We start from the raw sequence: 24,738 nt of genomic DNA on the forward strand, positions 1-24,738 counted from the left end.
TTTTTGTAATCCAAAACCAGGAGTGGAACCTACAGAAGAAAATAATCTTGGAAAGATCTGCACTTCTTCAGTGTTTTGTGGTCGCTAAGATGACCAGTGAATGAGGCCACAGTTGTAAAAAGAGTTTTAGGATTTTAACTCTTCCTAAAGTGTAGATTTTATAAAGTAATAATAATGTTGATATTCTTTTTATCTTTAGGTTCAAAATGACTGGAAATATGTCGCCATGGTCATTGATCGCATCTTCCTCTGGGTGTTTGTACTGGTCTGCATCATGGGCACTGTTGGCCTGTTTCTGCAACCACTTGTGTTTGGTGACTGATGAAGTATTACAAATGAAAATATTAAAATTTTAAAAATATGAATTGCCTTCTATGCTTTTATAGTGAATACCGTACATTCAATATGTATAATTAAGAGACTAGTGCATGGAGAAATAAATAAAATGGTACTACTGAATCTTCTTTATATGTGGTGCCTCTTGATATGAATCTGTATGCTGACTGTTATATAAGTGATAGGCAGTACACATGAACTTCCAGCTACACAAAAACACAAATAAGGATACATTCATGCACAGTGGTTTTACAGCCATAGTGGGCTTTATAACAATAACATCCACACATTGTAACTAAAAACCTATGAATGTTAAGATATTTAGCATTTAAAAAAAACAAAAACTAAAGTCTATCATATTTATCTAAAACAAGCTAGCAAAAAACATGAATTTACATTCTAAATTCACTGGGCCTGGGAACATGAGTATAACTCTGGTATTTTCCACAGCTGCAAACTATGGGACAAAAATGTACACATTGGAAGACAATGCAATAGTGACTGGAGAGTGAAATAATCTTTAGGTTTTTTTATTTTGCCTTTCTATTGCTGAGAAATTAGCAGAGTATTTGGAACCCAGTGAGTTCATTTTCATAAAGTCCAACTGGGTGTTATCAGAAAGTTTTCACTGGGATTGTGCACTTTTTCCCCTCTGTGACCTTGCCCAATCATAAGAAAGCAAAAACACACGCACGGGAAAGAACACACTCTACCATAGCTTAGAGCAGGTTTCTCAGTGTGTGACATATAATGTCAGACAGCCATGATCTCCTGGTCTAACCTCCTTCATAATTAGAAAATGTTGAGAGTAGAGCTCAGATCCCTAACACCTTAATAATGAGGGTCCCAGCAGTCTGTGTGGGGCGATGAATTGAGTCTCTGACTGGAGTAAGATTAGCGGGGAGGCGCACATAGATGCACACCACTTGTCAGACACTACTGATTCATTAAGTCGCATACCTCTTAATGAATCAGTAGCAGGGCCGGCATCAGCACCCGGTGCACCCGGGCAAGTGACGGGGCCCTGGCGAGACTGGGGGGCCCATAACGGTAAGACACTTATTATACCGGCATTGCCGACACTGATGCGAAGCGCATCATGCGCTCCTGGGGGGCCCCCGAAGCCGGACTACATCATTCCCGAGTCCGACCCTCCCTCCATGTGCTAGTGTGCTGTGTGTGACTCCAGCCAGGACTCGGAGGCGGAGCTGGAGCGGATATATGATTCCCGGCAGCAGGAGGCGGGACTCACTAACTGGGACTCAGGAATACTCACCAATCACCATCCATGGGGATAGAAGAGTCACTTCCGGGTGAGAGTGAGGAACTCGTCATCCTAAGAAGAGCAGTGCTGCCGCTGACACACAGATCGCATCGCGACACGGTCCGGGACCCGGGTCCACCGTCCAGTTCCAGCACAGCGAGCGGCAGAAGACGAGCAGCATTCACCAGTGCATGTGCGCAGATCCTGTGTCCACAACGATCGGGGGCGAAGGCCTTCGTAGTGGGTGAGCTGGGCTGCCTGTGTTATATACTACGTGGGCTGCCTGTGCTATATACTATGTGGGCTGCCTGTGCTATATACTACGTGGGCTGCCTGTGTTATATACTACGTGGGCTGCCTGTGCTATATACTACGTGGCTGTTATATACTACGTGGCTGCTATATACTATGTGGCTGTGCTATATACTACGTGGCTGTGTTATATACTACGTGGCTGTGCTATATACTACGTAGGCTGCCTGTGTTATATACTACGTGGGCTGCCTGTGTTATATACTATGTGGGCTGCCTGTGTTATATACTACGTGGGCTGCCTGTGTTATATACTACGTGGCTGTGCTATATGCTACGTAACTGCCTGTGTTATATACTACGTACGTGGGCTGCCTGTGTTATATACTACGTACGTGGGCTGCCTGTGTTATATACTACATGGCTGTGCTATATGCTACGTGGCTGCCTGTGTTATATACTACGTACGTGGGCTTCCTGTGTTATACACTACGTACATGGGCTGCCTGTGTTATATACTATGTACGTGGCTGTGCTATATACTACGTGGGCTGTGTTATACACTGCGTGGGCTGTGCTATATACTACGTGGCTGTGCTATATACTACGTGGGCTGTGTTATATGCTATGTGGACTGTGTTATATGCTACGTGGGCTGTGCTATATGCTACGTGGGCTGTGTTATATGCTACTTGGCTGTATATGGTATATTTCTCTGCTGTATCTGTGCATCATGAAGCATGGTATGTGTTTAAGAGGGGGGCCCACAAAGACTCTTTTGCCCGGGGCCCTCAAAAACCTGGAGCCGGCCCTGGCTGCCTGTGTTATATACTACATGGGCTGTCTGTGCTATATACTACGTGGGCTGCCTGTGCTATATACTACGTGGGCTGCCTGTGCTATATACTACGTAGGCTGCGCTATATACTACGTGGCTGTGCTATATACTATGTGGCTGTGTTATATACTACGTGGCTGTGCTATATACTACGTGGGCTGCCTGTGTTATATACTATGTGGGCTGCCTGTGTTATATACTACGTAGGCTGCCTGTGTTATATACTACGTACGTGGGCTGCCTGTGTTATATACTACCTGGCTGTGCTATATGCTACGAGGCTGCCTGTGTTATATACTATGTACGTGGGCTGCTTGTGTTATAAACTACGTACGTGCTTGGGCTGCCTGTGTTATATACTACGTGGGCTGCCTGTGTTATATACTACGTGGCTGTGCTATATACTACGTGGGCTGAGTTATACACTGTGTGGGCTGTGCTATATACTACGTTGGCTATGCTATACACTGTGTGGGCTGTGCTATATACTACGTGGCTGTGCTATATGCTACGTGGGCTGTGTTATATACTATGTGGCCAGTGCTATATACTACGTGGGCTGTGCTATATACTACGTGGGCTGTGCTATATGCTACGTGGGCTGTGTTATATGCTATGTGGGCTGTGCTATATGCTACGTGGGCTGTGTTATATGCTACGTGGGCTGTGTCATATGCTACTTGGCTGTGGTATATTTCTCTGTTGTATCTGTGCATCATGAAGCATGGTATGTGTTTAAGAGGGGGGCCCACTGAGACTTTTTCGCCCGGGGCCCTCAAAAACCTGTGCTATATACTACGTGGGCTGCCTGTGTTATATACTATGTGGGCTGCCTGTGCTATATACTACGCGGCTGTTATATACTATGTGGCTGCTATATACTATGTGGCTGTGTTATATACTTTTTGGCTGTGCTATATACTACGTGGGCTGCCTGTGTTATATACTATGTGGGCTGCCTGTGCTATATACTACGCGGCTGTTATATACTATGTGGCTGTGCTATATACTACGTGGCTGTGTTATATACTTTTTGGCTGTGCTATATACTACGTGGGCTGCCTGTGTTATAGACTATGTGGCTGTGCTATATGCTACGTGGCTGCCTGTGTTATATACTACGTATGTGGGCTGCCTGTGTTATATACTACGTACGTGGGCTGCCTGTGTTATATACTACCTGGCTGTGCTATATGCTGCGAGGCTGCCTGTGTTATATACTATGTACGTGGGCTGCTTGTGTTATAAACTACGTACGTGCCTGGGCTGCCTGTGTTATATACTACGTGGGCTGCCTGTGTTATATACTACGTGGCTGTGCTATATACTACGTGGGCTGAGTTATACACTGTGTGGGCTGTGCTATATACTACATTGGCTATGCTATACACTGTGCGGGCTGTGCTATATACTACGTGGCTGTGCTATATGCTACGTGGGCTGTGTTATATACTACGTGGGCTGTGTTATATACTACGTGGGCTGTGCTATATACTACATGGGCTGTGCTATATGCTACGTGGGCTGTGTTATATGCTACGTGGGCTGTGCTATATGCTACGTGGGCTGTGTTATATGCTACGTGGGCTGTGTTATATGCTACGTGGGCTGTGTCATATGCTACTTGGCTGTGGTATATTTCTCTGTTGTATCTGTGCATCATGAAGCATGGTATGTGTTTAAGAGGGGGGCCCACTGAGACTTTTTTGCCCGGGGCCCTCAAAAACCTGGAGCCAGCCCTGATCAGTAGCATCTGAATCCAACATACACCTTCATCAAGACCCGTCTTGATGAAACAGGGCCATAGTGTTTATAAGAACTGCTATTGTAAGACAATAAAATAAGTCATTTTTTCAAGTGTGGTTGGAGTCTTATTACACTGCACTAATTCAGTTCTTTGTAAGGACAGCAAGCAATAGATCACAGTTTCAATGTGCCTTTGAAAAGCAGCTTTAACCACACTATGCCCTGCCTCCTGCTTGTGATTCTCCTTGCCAGGAGGAGGAGGAGAGCTGTGTTAGTCTGCATTTAAAAGGATAAACTGGAGATTGTCAACAACACACATACAGATAGTAAGCAGACAGTGTGAGTCAGGAACTCATATCACTGCTGTCTTGCACCGGTCTATTAGATAGGGCAAAAATTATATCTTCAGCAGCACTCCATGCATGGAAAGGCACACAGAGAAACAAAAGAGGGTGGAGAACTTAGAGTTGGAGGCCTCTTCTCTAAGGGTACCGTCACACAGTACCATTTTAATCGCTACGACGGCACGATCCATGACGTCGCAGCGATCGTATGATTATCGCTCCAGCGTCGTAGACTGCGGTCACACGTTGCAATCACGGCGCTGGAGCGATGCCGAAGTCCCCGGTAACCAGGGTAAACATCGGGTTACTAAGCGCAGGGCCGCGCTTAGTAACCCGATGTTTACCCTGGTTACCAGCGTAAACGTAAATAAAACAAACAGTGCATACTTACATTCCGGTGTCTGTCCCCCAGCGTTCTGCTTCTCTCCACTGTGTAAGCGCCATAGCCGGAAAGCACAGCGGTGACGTCAGACGTCACCGCTGTGCTCGCTCTCCGGCCGGCAGGCGCTCACAGTGCAGAGAAGCTGAGACGCCGGGGACAGACACCGGAATGTAAGTATGCACTGTTTGTTTTTTTTACGTTTACGCTGGTAACCACGGTAAACATCGGGTTACTAAGCGCGGCCCTGCGCTTAGTTACCCGATGTTTACCCTGGTTACAAGCGAACACATCGCTGGATCGCTGTCACACACAACGATCCAGCGATGACAGCGGGTGATCAAGCGACGAAAGAAAGTTCCATACGATCTGCTACGACGTACGATTCTCAGCAGGATCCCTGATCGCTGCTGCGTGTCAGACACTGCGATATCGTAACGATATCACTAGAACGTCACGAATCGTACCGTCGTATCGATCAAAATGGTACTGTGTGACGGTACCCTAAGAGTTACCAGGTGGTATTTGATAGATGATTTTCTCATAAAGGTGAGCAACTTTTTTGCCTATACAGATGTGCATGCTCTGTACTAGAAGCCAGACTGTGATCACGTGACACAGCTGCCTTAAAAAATATGGAGATAGGATGAAACAAATTATGGCACCAGGATGCTGCGTTGAAAATGGTCTTATGGGGCAGGTTTTCTCAAAGAAGATGATAAATATGCATAATATACAGTCAAAATAAAAGGATGTCATAGAAAACTTGGTCTGATAAAGGAGTGGCCTTCTCAAATAGGTGGACCTTTGCACAAGATTAAAAAATGCACATTTTCAATAATTAAGGTGAGCTATAATCGTTTTGAGCATAGTTTTCTCTGCATATTTTATAGTTTCTGTGTACAGTGCCCTGATACATTTTAGGAACAAATTAAGCAATTTATAGGCAGGGCTGTACATAGAAATCATGGGGCTCCATGGCAGAAGTTCTAATTGCCCTACCCCCCACAAAAAAAAGCCAGTGGGAGAAGAGCATATCTCACAACTTTGCGACCTTTACAAACTAATTTCCTTCTACTGAAGCCACAAGATTCCCCGTTCATTGCACCCATAAATTATGATGCCAACAAAAGTGCCCCCACAAGCACAGTATGAGACCCCCACATTGAATTCCTTCACAGTACCCTCCACACACATAGTATGATGACAATCCTGTACTTCACCTCAACACCCCCTACAAAGTATGGTGACACCAACATAGTATGATTTCCCACACACAGCCCTCCATGCAGTATAATAAGCCTACATACAGTGTAATGGTTCCACACCTCCTCACACTGTATAATGGCCCTCACTAGCCCTCCAAACAATGTAATGGCCCCCACACAGCCCTCCACAGAGAATGATGGATATCACACAAAACTTCACACTTTACAATTGCTTTTATACAGTATAATGGTCCACACATAGCCCTCCATAAAGTATAAATGCTTCCACATAGTCATCCAAATATAATGGCCTCCACATAGCTCTCCAAATATTATAATGCCCCCCCACATTGCCATTTAAATATTATAATGGCTCACATATAGCTCTTCAAATATTATAGTAGCCCCAACATAGCCCACGATATAGTATAATGGGCCTCATAGTCCTCCATATTGTATGCTGCACATATCAATTCTCCATATAGTATAATGCCCTCCCCAAAGTCCTCAATCTAGTATAATGCACTACATAGTCCTCCACACAGTATAATGGACTCCCCATAGTCCTCAATTTAGTATAATGCACTCCCTTTAGTCCTCCATATAGCATAATGCACCCGAATAGTCCTCTATATAATATAATGCACTCCACATAGTCCTGCATATAGTATAATTCACCCCATAGTCCTCCATATAGTATAGTGCTCCCCATAGTCCTCTATACAGTATAATGTGCTGAGATGTTAGACACCAAGGAAGAATGATGGAAGAGGAAGCGTCATCTGAAAATCCCTCTTTCACCATTGAGTTCAACTATATCAGCATCAAGGATGCCAATACAGTTGAACTTGTCATGAGGGGCTGGGGGATCCAGTGTCAGCGCTGGCATCTGGCCCCCTTACTCATGGGTCCTATAGAAGCCATGTGACTTGCAGCCATTGGCAGTATGCCATTGTATATAGGTGAGTATGAAAGTTTGATAAAATAAGCTATTGACTTTCTCCATTTTGAATCACTCACAATTTTCTGAATCATAAATGACTAAAAGCAATTGAATAACGACTATTTTAATCAATCTATATCATCTAGCACAGTGCAGCAAATAGTGTTACAATGTAATTTATCGACAAAACAGTAACATTCAAAAATGAATGTAAGAAAAGAGCCATCTGTAGATAGTATATTTAACACATTTCCTAGTTTCATCAGCAGTCTCAAAACATATCACCACAAAGCTGTAACCCTGCTTTCCCAGTCTCAGCAGCAGTCATAGAACATTACATACAAGTATATGAAAAGTTGGGCACCCCTATTAATCTTAAGCTTAATGTTTTATAAAAATTATTTTTTTGTAACAGCTATTTCAGTTTCATATATCTAATAACTGTTGGACACAGTAATGTTTCTGCCTTGAAATGAGGTTTATTGTACTAACAGAAAATGTGCAATCTGCATTCAAACAAAATTTGACAGGTGCATAAGTATGGGCACCCTTATCATTTTCTTGTTTTAAATACTCCTACCTACTTTTTACTGACTTACTAAAGAATTTTTTTTTGTTTTGTAACCTCATTGAGCTTTGAACTTTATAGCCAGGTGTATGCAACCATGAGAAAAACTACTTAAAGTGGCCACTTGCAAGTTGTTCTCCTGTTTGAATCTCCTCTGAAGAGTGGCATCATGGGCTCCTCAAAACAACTGTCAAATGATCTGAAAACAAAGATTATTCAACATAGTTGTTCAGGGGAAGGATACAAAAAGCTGTCTAAGAGATTTAATCTGTCAATTTCCACTGTGAGGAACATAGTAAGGAAATGGAAGAACACAGGTACAGTTCTTGTTAAGGCCAGAAGTGGCAGGCCAAGAAAAACATCAGAAAGGCAGAGAAGAAGAATGGTGAGATCAGTCAAACACAATCCTCAGACCACCTCCAGAGAGCTGCAGCATCAACTTGCTGCAGATGGTGTCACTGTGCATAGGTCAACAATACAATGCACTTTGCACAAGGAGAAGCTGTATGGGAGAGTGATGCGAAAGAAACCGTTTCTGCAAGCACGCAACAAACCGAGTCGGCTGAGGTATGCAAAAGCACATTTGCAGAAGCCAATTTCTTTTTGGAAGAAGGTCCTGTGGACTGATGAAACCAAGATTGAGTTGTTTGGTCATACAAAAAGGCGTTATGCATGGCGGCAAAAAAACACAGCATTCCAAGAAAAACACTTGCTACCCACAGTAAAATGTGGTGGAGGTTCCATTATGCTTTGGGGCTGTGTGGCCAATGCCGGCACCGGGAATCTTGTTAAAGTTGAGGGACGCATGGATTCCTCTCAGTATCAGCAGATTCTTGACAATAATGTTCATGAATCAGTGACAAAGTTGAAGTTACGCAGGGGATGGATCTTTCAGCAAGACAATAATCCAAAACACCGCTCCAAATCTACTCAGGCATTCATGCAGAGGAACTATTACACTGTTCTGGAATGGCCATCCCAGTCCCCAGACCTGAATATCATTGAACATCTGTGGGATCATTTGAAGAGGGCTGTCCTTGCTCAGGGACCATCAAACTTAACTGAACTGGAATTGTTTTGTAAAGAGAAATGGTCAAAAATACCTTCATCCAGGATCCAGGAACTCATTAAAAGCTACAGGAAGCGACTAGAGGCTGTTATTTTTGCAAAAGGAGGATCTACTAAATATTAATGTCACTTTTCTGGTGAGGTGCCCATACTTATGCACCTGTCAAATTTTGTTTGAATGCAGATTGCACATTTTCTGTTAGTACCATAAACCTCATTTCAAGGCAGAAACATTACTGTGTCCAACAGTTATTAGATATATGGAACTGAAATAGCTGTTGCAAAAAAACCTATTTTTATGAAACATTAAGCTTAAGATTAATAGGGGTGCCCAAACTTTTTCATATAACTGTGAGTAGTGAGCAATAAATGAACATTACCAAGCAAGATGACTATTTCAGCTTTCACAATATCAAAGACGTGTTTCAAAGAGACCTGCAGGAACAGAGAAGCTAGAGAGCACTGGCTATCAACATATGTAACAAGTAATAAAGCTGAAGAAGTTCAATTTGGCAGATTATTGTGGAAAATCATGATAATGGGGTTATCTCATCCTCGACAACTTTTTTTGAGATTGAACCGACCATGGTTTTCAGCTTATTGCCACAATGCTGGCTCCGAGAAGCAATATACAATTTCCATTGTAGATTTACATGTGGGCATTTCAAATCTTTTTGGCTCATAAAGTACAAAATAAAGCACCCACTATATGATCTTTATTTGTTCTAATGAATCATATAAACATGTGTTGTCTTTATGAGACAGGTTCTTTTAGAAGTATGCAATAATAAAAAATAAAAAAAAAGGTGTAAAATGTGTTGGATTTTATTTTCTAAAATATTTATTTCTAAACATTTTTTGGATATGAGCAAAATTGATGACACTGATGGTAAAAAAAAGGCACTCTGAACAAGAACTGATGACAATCTGATCAGCACACTGATGAAAATCAGGTCCACAGTAAGAAGGAAGGATAGATACAGTAAGATGGCTTTACATGGTAGTTTAGTTAAAGTAGAGAGTTTTTCTAAATTTTATTTTTATTTTAGGGTTGAATCTTGTTTGATTTTAAAAATAACCAGATGTGATCACACTGCGTGTGTTAAGCTAGATGCAAAAAGCGGATAGGATCAGGCTCGACCACTGGTAGGTGCTTAGAGGTAAAACGGTAAGACAATACAAAAGATCTAAACCCGGCACACTACAAAAACTTTCAAAGTTTTTTTAATTTATTTTGTGCAAAATAGAATGGTTTTCAATGTTTTGGCTCAGGCACGAGCCTTCGTCAGGAAGACAATCTTATGGTAGTTATGGTGCCTCCACACTGAAGCAGTCACTAAAAAGGACACAGATTGGGAGCCACATGCCAAATGCAGCCTTCCCTATGATCAGTGAATGAGGCTAGGTTCACATTGCGTTAGTGGGTGATCGCTAACGGACAGCGTTGCACGGCGAAAATGTCGCAATTAATGCCGTGCAACGGGTCCGTTAGCGCACCCATTGACAGCAATGTAAATTTCGCCTGCAGCGCATCACTAGCGCGTGCCTTTTTCGGCTCGCGCTAGTGATGTGCCGTTCTTCTGTGACGCGCCTCGGACGCTGCTTGCAGCGTCCGCGGCGCGCCCGAGGTCCGTTCCCCGCTCTCGCAGATCGGGGATCTGCGAGAGCGGGGACGTTAACGCGACCCCTGAACGCGGCCCCTACAAAAACATTGCGTTAGCGCAATCCGCTAATACATCTGTATTCCTAGCAACTGATAACAAAGAATAGTCCACTATGGGTGTGAACAATTTCATTTAATTCCATTCTGCTGGCCAATCAAGACCACTTTTGACAGACTTCCATAGGGCAATCTGAGAGCCCAGGACCTACATACGATATAACTACCATAAGATTGTCTTCCTGACGAAGGCTCTTGCCTGAGCGTAAACGTTAGAAACCATCCTCTTTTGCACAAGATAAATTTAAAAAACTTTGAAAGCAACAGTTCTGTCTTCACGATTTTGGAGTGTGCAAGGGTTAGATCTTTTGTATTAAGGTAGATGCAGACATTGAACATCTGACTTTTTAATTGTATTATCATCTTAGTGTACATTTTGATCAAATTGTGTAAGCCCATCTGCAACAAGGTGATCTCTTCAGGTAGAACCAATGTGTACTGCAGGGGTGCACAATATTTTTTGGTTCAGGGACTGTTATGCCATACTAAGTCAATCCAAAGGGCAGCAAAAAATTTTAAGGGATATTTATATGAATACATCACCAGAACCACTGTCAGTACATCAATACTTAATGAGAACCAAGTTTTGAAAATTTGAGGCGGATTTGGAGAGATTCTGCTCAATTTCTGCTGCAAAAAAAAGGTATGAACATACACTGACTTACAATGAGTTTATGGAGCAGAAACTGAGCAAAATTTCTCCAAATTGTCTTCATAATATCAAAATACTAAGTTTTGAAGATTTGTATGTTTTACAATAGTCATGAAGCATGTTTGGATTGCTACATGTTTACAAGATCAGCACATGAATGTGAACCACTGTCAGTACAGGAATGCAGCACCAAAACCTCTGTCAGTAATTGAATACAGTGCCAGAACCACCATTAGTACAATAATGCAATGTCAGAACCACTTTCAGAACATGAGTTCAGCGTCAGAATCACCCTTAGTACATGAATGCAGTGCCAGAGCCACAATCAGTACATCTTCAGAACCACCGTCACTACATTATTTCAGCGTCAGAACAACCACCAGTACATGAATGCTGTGCCAGAACCACCATCTGTCCATAAATGCAGGACCTGAACCAGTGTCAGTACCATGCCACAGCAATCAATTGCAATGTCAGGTCAGACCCATATATAATTGTACTGCTTGAACCTACAATTCCCAGTATTTCCTTAATAGTAAGGAGATGCTTCAAGTCGACAGCCTTTCTCCAAAATATCCCCCCCACAGCCCTTCTCCTTAATGGTCACTCACGCTGCCCCTTTCCATAATGTCCCCCTCAAACACTGCCATTTCCATAATGTCCTCCCAAACTGCAATTTCCTCTTTCACAATCCCCCTAATGTCCCAAATTGCCCCATAATTTCCCACATTCTTCCATAATGTCCCAAATAGTGTCCCCTATTGCCCCATGATGTTCTGCATTGCCCCATAATGGCCCCATTGTCCCATAATGGCCCCCATAATGTCCCCATTGCCCCATAATGTCCATACTGTCCCAAAATGGCCACCATAGTGTCCCCCATTGTTCCATAATGTCCCCTGGAAAATAACTTCAAACAAAAAATAATATCACTTCACCTTTGCGGCCCAGCGCCAGCAGCAATATTATTACGGCAGCAGCGTGCTAATCTCATCACGTTGATGCACGTCTGGGCCGGAGGAGAAGAGTGCTTCTGTCTGGCTTCATAGTGTTCATGTATTCGCGTCTGAAAGAAGGAGTACATTTGAAATTAGGAAGTAGGGAACAGTGTTTCCCAGGCAGCTTTGTAGGCCACAAAAAATCACATTTTTGGGAATCTCCATATTTCTAAATCAATTTTATAACTGTGCTCACAATATGCTAATTTGTGAGTGAGTGACTAGTCATGGGAGTGTTGATTTTAACTGACTAATCTTACCCTTAATGTTGTCATGCCCTGGTTCACGTGAGTGACATCATTTGCATGAGCAACATCACTGCTGTCTCTTTGCAAAACTAAAGCATGTAAATGACATTCTGCCTTCTTGGCAATGCGCAGTGAAGCTAAGTGTACACTGCCCACTTCCTCAGCTCACTGTGCATGCCTAGGGCGGCAGCAGGGACACAGGATTCAGCCAGCTTTTACTGCTGTCTCTTTGTAAATCTTGTGGCTGGTTGAGTCCTGTGTCCCTGTTGCCTCCCTGGGGATGTGAAGAGTGGCGATAAAGCTAGGTATACCCAGCTTTACTGCATATTGTCAGGGAGACAGAACGTCGTACACATGCATGAGTTTCGCAAATAGCTAGCAGTGATGCCTTTCTTGCAATTCATGCTGCTCTTGCCCACAGGAGCATGAGAACATTATTGGGGTGTCACAACAGACAGGCACTTTCGCCTGTCAACAGAGAAAGCAGACAGGCTCACTCTCATAAAAATGAACAAAGCCTGGATTATCTCACACCACTAGATGACAGCAGCATATAAACTGTTTGTAATATTCAATATTTTAATGAGGCCCGCCAGTAGTTGCCTTTCAGGGGTTTATGGATGACCCTTATCATATTTTTTGTCTGGCTTTGCACTTTCTGCAAAGCCTTTATGACTGTAAAGGTACATCAACTCCACTTTCAAAAAATTTTTGTTTAAAATTTTGTCATGGATTCAATGAGTCATCCATAGAGTTTAACATGGTTATTGTTGCATTACGGTGGTATGTAAAACGTACATAAAGCATAAAAAAAATAGTTCAAGATTAGAGTCCTCATCCAAACAGTATTACGTGCTTTATGTCACATTTTTGTAGTATATAACAGTGAAAAAAAGTGTTTGCAATTTTTTCTTCACATTTCTTACCCATACACTATTCCTTGTTCTGGGGTACATTTTTGTGATATAAGGCTAAAAAAAAGTTTAAAAATGTTGCTGGGTTGCATTTCTCAGCCATACAGTATTACATGTTCTTGGGTACATTTTGTTGGTCTATAACCCTCCAAAAACATTTCCAAAATGTTATTGTTATTATATTGATCACCCATAGACTATTCCGTGTCTGGAGTACATTTCTTTGCTATATAAGCCTCAAAAAAATTGTTCAGATTTTATCAGTATTATATTGCTTACCCATAGGTAAGCCATAATTATCAACATTAACAGAATTAAATACCCTTACAAATACTCTGTAATGACTTTATATAATATGAGTTTCACTTTTTGTATTAAAAAACTGAAATAAATTAACTTTTTGAAGATATTTTAATTTTGCGAGAAGCACCTGTATTTAACCCTCAAAAAACTTGTTCAAAATTTATCAAAATTTTTACTTCTTAGGTACATTTAGCTACTATATAAGCCTTCAAAAACTTGTTCCAAATTTATCGGTATCATATTACTCACGCATAGGATATTACATCTTCTTGGGTACATTTAGTTGCTATGTAAGCCTCCAAAAACTTGATAAAAAATGTATCAGTATAATGCTCATTCATAGGGTATTACATCTTCTTGCGTACATTTCGTTGCTATATAAGCCTCCAAAAACTTGTTCAAAACTTATCAGTATTATATTTCTCATCTATAGAATACTACGTGGTCTGGAGTCCATTTTGTTGGTATATAACCCTCAAAAAATATGTTCTAAATTTATCGGTATTATATTGCTCACCCATAGGGTTTACATCCTCTTGGGTACATTTCATTGCTATAAAAGCCTCAAAAAACGTGTTCAAAAATTTATTGATATAATTTTGCTCACATATAGACTATTCCATGGTCTGGATTCCATTTACGGTAGTTTTTAGGAAAGCCTCAAAAAACTTGTTAAAAATGCATCGGTATTATATTGGTCATCTGTAGGGTTTTATATCTACCTGGGTACAGTTCATTGTTATATAAGCCTCAAATAACTTGTTCAAAATTTCTAGGTATTACCATATATTTCTTGCCCATAGGGTGTTACATCTTCTAGAGTAAATTTAGTTGTTATATAAGCCTCAAAAAATTGTTCAAAATTTATTGGTATCATAATGCTCACCCACAGGGTATTCCGTGGTCTCGAGCCAATTTCGTTGTTATAAAAGCCTCAAAAACTTGTTAAAAAATATATTGGTATTATATTGCTCATCCATAGGGTATTACATCGTCTTTGGTACATTTTGTTGCTATATAAGCCTAAAAAAAGTGTTTAAAATGTATCGGTATCATATTGCTCACCCAGAGGGTATTGCATCTTCTAGGGTATATTTCGTTTCTATATCAATCTCTACAATATTGTTCTAAACTTATTGTTATTATATTCAATATAGCAAAGCCACTAAAGACTCAAGGTCTCCAAAAATTCAATTTAAACAGCAGAAAAAATATTCAATACCCATAGACAATTCCGTGGTCTGGAGTACATTTCATTGGTAGAGATGAACGAACATTTGGATGTTCGAGTCCAGCGAGTGCAGCCGAACAGTTACAAAAAGCTTGGGTTTGGGTACCAGAATAGTACCCGTACCTGATCAGGAAACCGGACCCCATTCACTTGATTGGGGGGCCTGAACATCCAGTGTTTGCCATGTTGTCATGTGCATGACAGCATGGCAAACTCTGTTTCTTTTCAGCGGTAAAATCATTACCGCCGATCAGAGAGCCGCTGTTCTCACGCTGGCAAAAGACATCATGAGCGTGCAGCTGTGATCGGAGGTATAAAGTCTACCTCCAGTCATTGGTGTCAGTTGATGGGACTACTACTTCCATCAGCCGAAGTCTGATGGGAGTATTCATCAGCCAGCACCTGTGAATGTAATAAATCATTTAAAAAAAAACAAAAACACGGCGTTGCTTCCCCTGTATTTTTGATAACCAGCCAGGCAAAACTCACAGCTAGGGGCTGCAACCCTCAGCTTTCAGCTTCAGCAAGTTTGGTTATCAAGAATAGTGAGGTCCCCATGCCTTATTTTTTAATTATTTAAATACGGTAAATAAAAAAGAACGATGTGGGATCCACCCCATTTTTGACAAACAGCCTTGCTAAAGCAGACTGCTGAGGGCCAGTATTCTCAGGCTGGTAAAGGGTCATGGATATTACCCCACCACAGCCTAAAAATAGCAGCCTGCAGCAGCCCAGAAAAGGCAAATCTATTAGATGCTCCAATTCTGGCACTTTGCCCAGCTATTCCCACTTGCCATGTAGTGGTGCCAAGTGGGGTTCATATTTGTGGGGTTGAGGTCATCTTTGTATTGTCAGGCGACATCAAACCGAAGGATTACTAATGGAGAGGCGTCAATAACACACACCTATCCATTACTAATACTATAGATATATGGTAAATAAAGACACAGCCAGAATTAAGTTGTTTTTTTTTAAATAAAATAAAACACTTTTCCTTTTTTATTTAAAAATAACAAACAAACTTATACTCACCTAACACCTAATCCCACTGAATCACTCATCTCCTATAATAAAAATAAACTAAAAAACAACCATATCCCTCACCTGTGAGTCATTTTGTCCCATGCCGTAATCCATGTCTGGAGGATTAACAGTTTTCAATCTGAATGGTGCCAAGATGCGACCACCCAGGCTGAGAACCTCTGGGGAATGAGATGCTGTGAGCTCAGCCTCAGTGACGTCATCAAGGTTACTGTTGGTCACTGAGGCTGCATTCCCAGCTGGGCTGAACTGCTGTGACCTTGTTGAGATTTTTAAATAATTTAAAAAATACAGCACGCGTTGCAGCCACCCGCTGTGAGTTTTGCCTGGCTGTTTCTCAAAAACATACGGGAACCCATTCAATTTTTTTTTTTTATTATTTATTTACAGCGCAGGTGGCGGTTGATAAATACTCCTATCAGCCACACCTGCTCTCACTGTTAGGCCGGCGTCACACTAGAGAGTTTTACGGATGTATGAGAGGCGCAAAAACAACGCATTGCGCACGGACCAATGATTCTCTATGGGGCAGCTCCTATCTGCCGTATATTTCGCAGCCGTGTTTTACGGGCAGAGAAAATCGCAGCATGCTGCGTTTGTCAGCATATTGCGCAAAAACTCCGCCAATGAAAGTCTATGGGGGTGAGAAAAATACGGATTACACACAGATTATCAGTGTGACTTGCGAGAAATACTCACAGGTGTCCTATAGAAAAGGACATTTTTTTTTTTTAAAGGATATTTTTTTTTTAATACAGCACTAGATAGCAGAAAAGGGCAGTAATTCAATTGCCGGCTTTTGCTATCTCCTTATCAAACCCGACAGGATATCATATGAGAAATGGTTTATATACAGTAAACCATTTCATATCCCTTATTTTTTTACATATTCTTCACTAATAATGTTAAAAGTGTATGTGTGCAAAATTTGGGAGCTCTAGGTGTTAAAATAAAGGGTTAAATCACGAAAAAAACTGGCGTGAGCAGATATTAACAGCCTAGAGAGGGACCATAGTTATTGCCCTCCCCAGCTAAAAACATATATTTATTATCTATATATATAATTGTCTAAGGGTTTAATTGTCTGTCTGTCCTGGAAATCCCGCGTCTCTGATTGGTCGAGGCCGCCTGGGCCTAGACCAATCAGCGACGGGCACAGTCTCTGATTGGTCGAGGCCAGCCGGCCTCGACCAGTCAGCGACGGGCACAGTCTGACGCGAATTCTGGAATCATCATTGTCCTCCACTGCTGTCAAGTGCCGCCATTGTGTAGGGTGTGTGCCTGCATCTCCCTGTATGGGCGGCATCTCCCTGTGTTTCTATCTTAGAATGGGTCATAAACGAAAATACGCCAATGAGGATGACAGAAAAGCAGCAGCAGCAGCAGCAGCAAGAAAACGACAACATCGGGAACAGGAGATGCAGCGCCCCCACTGCTGCAGGGCCGAGGGGTACCCGGTACCGGGCCTCTGAGTCTCTGCTCCGGGGTTGTCACGGTGGCTAGGCCCGGTCCGTGACCCTGCTCAGGGGCGTGCAGCAAATGATGGATGTGGATAGTGGTGGTGGTGCGGTGCAGTAAATAACGAGGACACCAGGTTGCAGTCTCTTTACCTCTTTACTGAAGGTCTCTGGGTCCTCAGTCCGGAATACGGTTCACCAGGCTGCGCAAGTCCGGCCGGTCCAATGGCACCTCCAGAGTTCTCCTTGCAGGTGGAAATCTGTGCCTACCTGCTAGCGCTATGTGTTGTGGTCCTTCCCTGCTGTGCTTACGGAAAGTCCCCACAACTGTTGTGTCCGTTTCTTAAGTTCCCTCACAACTCGATTAGATGATGTTCTGCTAATCCTCCGTCCCTCCCTGATGTTACGGTTAGGACGGCACCCGTATTACGGGTAGGCTCGGAGCTCTTCCGGGACCCTAGAGTCGCCCCTCTCCACAAGTTGCCCCCTATGTCTGCATAGGTGATTTAGGTGAGACAGCCCGCCTATGACTGACTGTCCTGCCGTTGGTTTGAAGTATTGCCTGAAGCTGAATATAGTAATACTTCCTCGGCGTTCCGGCTGCCGGTTATGCGCCTCAGTAGGATGTTGCCTCGGTCTTACAGCACGACTCCTACTGGTATTCTCCTTCTTGCTTTGATCTCGTTTCTCACTCAGCACAATATATCTCGCTTCTGTTCCTTTCTTAGGGCACCGCCGCTATGCTGAGCAGGCACGGTCCCGTGACGTTCCTTCTTGTAGCCAGGCCTCTGTCAGGGTCCCAAACCTGACAGGGACCCTACCGAATCTTCCCCCACAACACCCTCTGCCACCAGGTGTTGTCTGGTCCAACCCAGTCAGCTTTCTCTCCAACTTCCTGCCTGACCCCCAGTTTACCCACAGTGGTGAGGAGTGGCCTAATAAATAGCACCCTTAGCTCCCCCTGGAGGCCCGACTGTGAAATGTATTGGTGTATGTGATACCTGGTCAGATGAACTCCTTCAGTGCCATCAGACGTACCATAGCTCCCCTTAGTGGCGGAGCCACAGTACTGCAACGACCAGGACTTTGGGGCGCTGCACTCCCCCCCGGTTAAATCCAGTACTCCGGGACTGGGAAGAAAACAACAATACAGGTTAGCAAAAAGACATACAATTTTTGTGAGTGCAATAACAGTAAGCATATTTAAACAGGCTTCCCTTTATGGGAGGTGAGGACACTTGAACGTTACAAAACATGGTTAAATATTATAGCAACATGCTATAAATAACTTTCTTCTAACCAACCGGGTATTCTACTTAGTGCAAAATTTTAAGACATTAATTCAACATTGCCTTTAAGGATGTACACTCTAAATCCACTAAAGACCTTCTTATAACACATTATAAGGCTTGAGCAACTGTGCTACATTCTCCTACTTTACATCTGCAGGACCGCCTGTCCTAACGGCTCCAGACCTACTGCCTCTCCTTTCTATCACAGGACCGCTCCTTTCCGCCCGAGCCTACTGTCCTTCCACTACTATACACAGTATAGAACATGTTTTTCTTGCAGTTTGAGATCACTGAGCCATCTCTATATGGCTCCTAAGAGGACTCACCACTAACTCCTACGGGTTCACTTCCTGTCCTCATCCTTCCATTAACATTATTGAACATTTCTTACAATTAACTAATTGGTTACATTTAACTTTCACATATCAACATTATTACTTCTTCTTTCAAAGCATCATCATTCCTTAAGTGCTATCGATGAACATCCCCTTTAAGACGGGACCACGTCTCTATGAGGTAGTGCAACTTCTCAAGCTGCAAATCCGTATGCAGCTAGGACTCCAGTACCAGTTCCAAGAATCGTATCTTCGCAAAGAGTCCGTCTTTTATATAAAACCAGTAGGGAGCACCTTTAAGAAGGTGCAAACTATATACAAGAAGTTTGTATCATGCACTGTCCATGATTCCAGCAGTTTCTTAATAACGGAGCAAAAGGTAGAAAAACAAACAAAAAGCAATAGGGATCCCGGGTCAACAAAGGGATCCCTTTAAGAGTTAACCCTGGACGGGTTTTAGCAATATCATAGCAGCAAAAACAAACAGTTTGAAGAACTATTTACATATTATGCAGAGTTTTAAGATCTTACTCTTGTGGTGCAGAAGGTGGTTTTTGATCCCCGGCCGATGCAGCACCTGTGCTGGTAGTTGATCTCTCAGATGCCATCAGATCAGCCGGTGTCTGGATTTGAAGGCTAATCCTGCTTGCAAGTTCAGTAGCCGCTACAAGGCGTACGGTGGTGATAGTAACAAGATCTGGCAAATCTGGATCAGTCATGATCGGGGCAACAGGTGGCGTTCTCTCAGGCTCACACCGTCGAACGTTCCAGGCGCACCATCCTTGTGCATTCCGATGACAGGTGTAGGTCACCTGATCCCCCCTTTGCAATGGGTCACCATCTCGACTGCAGCAGGGAGTTTTTACGTTGTAACTAGTAACAAAGACATCAGTTGGTAGCCCCGGTTCCTGTATGGAGCCCCATCCCCTCTTCGGGTGGTAGGCCAGCACAGTTCCCCGCTTTACCACGTCTTTTCTGCCGTGCACAGACTTTCTACGTTGTGTATCATGTTGTTCGGTTTCGTCTCGATCTTTCCAGTGTTGGATTAGGCATTGCTTATACTGTTCCCAGGTAAGTACCGCAAGGGTGAGGCTCTCCCCCGGAGCTCCATACGGCTCGTTCCAGGGGGTGTCCCACCGGAGGATCACCACGTCCGGGCCTACATCTATGGGTTCCCCCATCTTGGTCGGTAGTGGAGGTAACAGCTTCCCCATCGTGTCGGGGGTGAGGACTACCCATTCCACTGAGAGGAAACGGTTATTGTTGCTGGGGTGTGGAGCGGTCACAGGAGCGGGATCGGTCAGGGGAGCCGGATCGGTCGGGAGAGCAGAATCGGCCGGGGGAGTAGGGGTGCCGTCCATACCTGCGCCTGATGTGATTCCACCGATGTCGATCTGTCCCGTTGACGAGGACACTGGAATCGGCTGCAGCCCGGACCGCGGCTCTACCGGAGTGGCCTCTTGATGTGGCTCCGCCCTCCATGGTTCCGTGGCTGGGATAGGTAGGCTCGGCTCCTCCACTGGCGGCTCCAAAGAGTTCAGGTCCCTCACCGGCAGTGGACGTGAGTCCGTCTCGGATGGGTGAGGGCAAGCCGGGATCACCTCGCCGTTGCTCGGGCACTTGCCGCTCATCGTCGCTGTCTGGCATTCGGCGGCAACGCATGCACCTGGCTCCGCCATTTCTCCGAGGTCGGGTTCCTTCTTCACCTCGTTCCCGCCGTTGCAAATCAGGGGGCGGTTCTCCTCTGCTGCTGGATAGATCGTCCTCTCGCAGCAGGAGTCGGAGGGGGCGGTCGCTACTTCTGGCGCCGCTTTGGTAGTCTCCTCCCATGGCACGCCCTTCTTCTTCCTCTGCGCTCCTTGTGACACTGCAATGGCGGCGACTTTTGGCGGGAACTTTTGGCGGTAAATGGCAACACACAGTCTTTGCAATAAAGTATAGTCCAAGCACAATAAATCACAGTTCCAAGGCACACATGACCTGATTCTTCAGGCTTAAGTAGATCCTGTTCGTGACGCCAAGTTTGCAGCGCCCCCACTGCCGCAGGGCCGAGGGGTACCCGGTACCGGGCCTCTGAGTCTCTGCTCCGGGGTTGTCACGGTGGCTAGGCCCGGTCCGTGACCCTGCTCAGGGGCGTGCAGCAAATGATGGATGTGGATAGTGGTGGTGGTGCGGTGCAGTAAATAACAAGGACACCAGGTTGCAGTCTCTTTACCTCTTTACTGAAGGTCTCTGGGTCCTCAGTCCGGAATACGGTTCACCAGGCTGCGCAAGTCCGGCCGGTCCAATGGCACCTCCAGAGTTCTCCTTGCAGGTGGAAATCTGTGCCTACCTGCTAGCGCTATGTGTTGTGGTCCTTCCCTGCTGTGCTTACGGAAAGTCCCCACAACTGTTGTGTCTGTTTCTTAAGTTCCCTCACAACTCGATTAGATGATGTTCTGCTAATCCTCCGTCCCTCCCTGATGTTACGGTTAGGACGGCACCCGTATGACAGGTAGGCTCGGAGCTCTTCCGGGACCCTAGAGTCGCCCCTCTCCACAAGTTGCCCCCTATGTCTGCATAGGTGATTTAGGTGAGACAGCCCGCCTATGACTGACTGTCCTGCCGTTGGTTTGAAGTATTGCCTGAAGCTGAATATAGTAATACTTCCTCGGCGTTCCGGCCGCCGGTTATGCGCCTCAGTAGGATGTTGCCTCGGTCTTACAGCACGACTCCTACTGGTATTCTCCTTCTTGCTTTGATCTCGTTTCTCACTCAGCACAATATATCTCGCTTCTGTTCCTTTCTTAGGGCACCGCTGCTATGCTGAGCAGGCCCGGTCCCGTGACCTTCCTTCTTGTAGCCAGGCCTCTGTCAGGGTCCCAAACCTGACAGGGACCCTACCGAATCTTCCCACACAACACCCTCTGCCACCAGGTGTTGTCTGGTCCAACCCAGTCAGCTTTCTCTCCAACTTCCTGCCTGACCCCCAGTTTACCCACAGTGGTGAGGAGTGGCCTAATAAATAGCACCCTTAGCTCCCCCTGGAGGCCCGACTGTGAAATGTATTGGTGTATGTGATACCTGGTCAGATGAACTCCTTCAGTGCCATCAGACGTACCATAGCTCCCCTTAGTGGCGGAGCCACAGTACTGCAACGACCAGGACTCTGGGGCGCTGCAGAGACACCACAACAAACTGCCGCCAGACAAGCCCAGGATGTGGAATCTCACAGACAACGTCGCCAACAGGAGACACCACAACAAACTGCTGCTAGACAAGCCCAGGATGCGGAATCTCACAGACACCGTCGCCAACCAGAGACACCACAACAAACTGTTGTACGACAGGAACAACATGATCACCAAATTCATAAAAAACGAATGCTCTACCAACTAAGGCACAACCAGGACAATATTCAACAACTTGCACATTACTTAACAGACAATGAAAGTACAATTCATGAACACTACTGTGGGAATATGAATGCAGTTTGCTCTAAATGCGACCCACTGAATTTCATTGATGAAAAACCATCTTACAATCAGTTTACTCAATGCTGCCAAAAAGGAAAAGTTATGCTACCGAGACCTCACTACTCAGATCTGTTTGAGCTGTTAATGAAAGGAATGCGTCATCACAAGTCCTGCGCGCCTGCGCGGAAAGGACCTGCCGTGACGTCACAGTCATGTGACCGCAACGTGGTCATGTGACCGCAACACGGTCATGTGACCGCGACGTCATCACACCCTGGGACCGGAAGCTGCCGCCTGCACCCCACACAGGCGACAGAGCTACAACGCGCCTGCGGAAGGTGAGTATATGGTATTTTTTATTTTTTTAACCTGTGTCATACATGGCTGGGCAATCTACTACATCACTGGGCAATATACTATGTAACTGGCCAATATACTACGTGGCTGGGCGATATACTACATGGGCTGTGCAATATAGTACGTGGCTCTGTGCTGTATACTATGTCACTGGGCAATATAATATGTCACTGGGCAATATACTATGTAACTGGCAAATATACTACGTAACTGGGCAATATACTATGTGGCTCTGTGCTGTATACTACGTCACTGGGCAATATACTACGTGGCTGGGCAATATACTACGTGGGCTGTGCAATATACTACGTGGACATACATATTCTAGAATACCCGATGCGTGTCTAAGGGTCACTTCCGTCTGTTTGTCCTTCTGTCTGTCTTTCTTTCTGTCACGGATATTCATTGTTCGCGGCCTCTGACTGTCATGGAATCCAAGTCGCTGATTGGTCTCAGCAGCTGCCTGTCATGGATGCCGCGACCAATCAGCAACGGGCACAGTCTGATTAGTCCCTCCCCTACTCCCCTGCAGTCATTGCCCGGCGCCCGCTCCATAATCCCCTTCCCCTCCAGTCACCGCTCACACAGGGTTAATGGCAGCGGTAACGGGCCGCGGTGTAACGCACTCCATTACCGCTGCTATTAACCCTGTGTGTCCCCAACTATTTACTATTGACGCTGCCTATGCTGAATCAATAGTAAAAATATGTCATGTTAAAAATAAATAAAAAAACCTGCTATACTCACCATCCGCCGCCTTTCGCGTTCCTAGCGACGCTACGGTGACCGCTCCATGCAAGCGGCAGGATCCGGTCCCAAGGATGGTATGCCAGAAGGACCTTCCATGATGTCACGGTCATGTGACCGCGACGTGATCACAGGCCCTGCGAGAAGGACCTTTCATGACGTCGCTGTCACATGACCGTGACGTCATGGAAGGTCCTCGCAGGGTCTGTGATCACGTTGCGGTCACATGACCGTGACGTCATGGAAGGTCCTTCTGCATACCATCCTGAGACCGGAAGCTGCCACCTGCGGTCGTCACGGTCATGTGACCGCGACGTCATCACAGGGCCTGCGTGTATTCAGAATTCAGAAAAATTCCGACGCTCGAGTTCATATGAGGTTATGCCAGCAAGGGGCGCAGCACCACAAGGTAGCTACGTTCCCCTGCATTCCATTCATTACCCAGTTTTTACAGCCAGGGGCAGCTGCATTAGCAGACTCCTGGTTGTAAAATTATTTAACCTCTTCAGATGGATTTACATCGTGGGACATGACTGTATGGCGGAAGGTATGGGATATTGTTGTTTTTTTTTTTTACCTTTTTTACAGAAGACAAGGGTCGTCATTTGGATTAAGCGTATAATAAAGATATTACAACACCATGTGTATTTATTTCATTAAAATACTTTTTTCATAATGTGTGTTAGTTTTTTTAGCCCTTTATTAATATTGGAGTAATAATGGATAGGTGTCTTATTGACACCTCTCCGTTATTAACCTGGCTTAATGTCACCTTACATTAGCAAGGTGACATTAACCCTTTATTACTCCATATCCCACCGCTACTCGCGAGTGGAAAGAGAAAGGCTAAGTGCCAGAATAGGCGCATCTTACAGATGTGCCTTTTTTGGGGTGGCTGGGGGCAGATGTTTTTAGCCAGGGGGGCCCCAATAACCATGGTCCCTCTCTAGGCTATTAATATCTTCTGCCCTCAGTCACTGGCTTTCTCACTCTGGTGGTAAAAATTGCGCGGGAGCCAATGCCAGTTTTTTCAGTGATTTAA

General features: G+C 44.5%; 1 protein-coding gene across 2 annotated transcripts in view; it reads left to right on the top strand.

Moving 5' to 3' along the window:
• LOC143775753 (neuronal acetylcholine receptor subunit alpha-3-like) overlaps positions 1 to 471 on the top strand; it is a 125,300-nt gene extending 124,829 nt beyond the window's left edge. For both annotated transcript variants that reach the window (XM_077264269.1, XM_077264270.1), the window contains exon 6: positions 200 to 471. In XM_077264269.1, the coding sequence (XP_077120384.1) occupies positions 200 to 322 (123 nt within the window). In that variant the 3' untranslated portion in view covers positions 323 to 471. The remainder of the gene's footprint in view (positions 1 to 199) is intronic.
• Positions 472 to 24,738: the final 24,267 nt, after the last annotated feature.

The sequence above is a fragment of the Ranitomeya variabilis genome, chromosome 5 (genome assembly GCF_051348905.1).
Source record: "Ranitomeya variabilis isolate aRanVar5 chromosome 5, aRanVar5.hap1, whole genome shotgun sequence".
In the NCBI taxonomy this organism is placed as follows: domain Eukaryota; kingdom Metazoa; phylum Chordata; class Amphibia; order Anura; family Dendrobatidae; genus Ranitomeya; species Ranitomeya variabilis.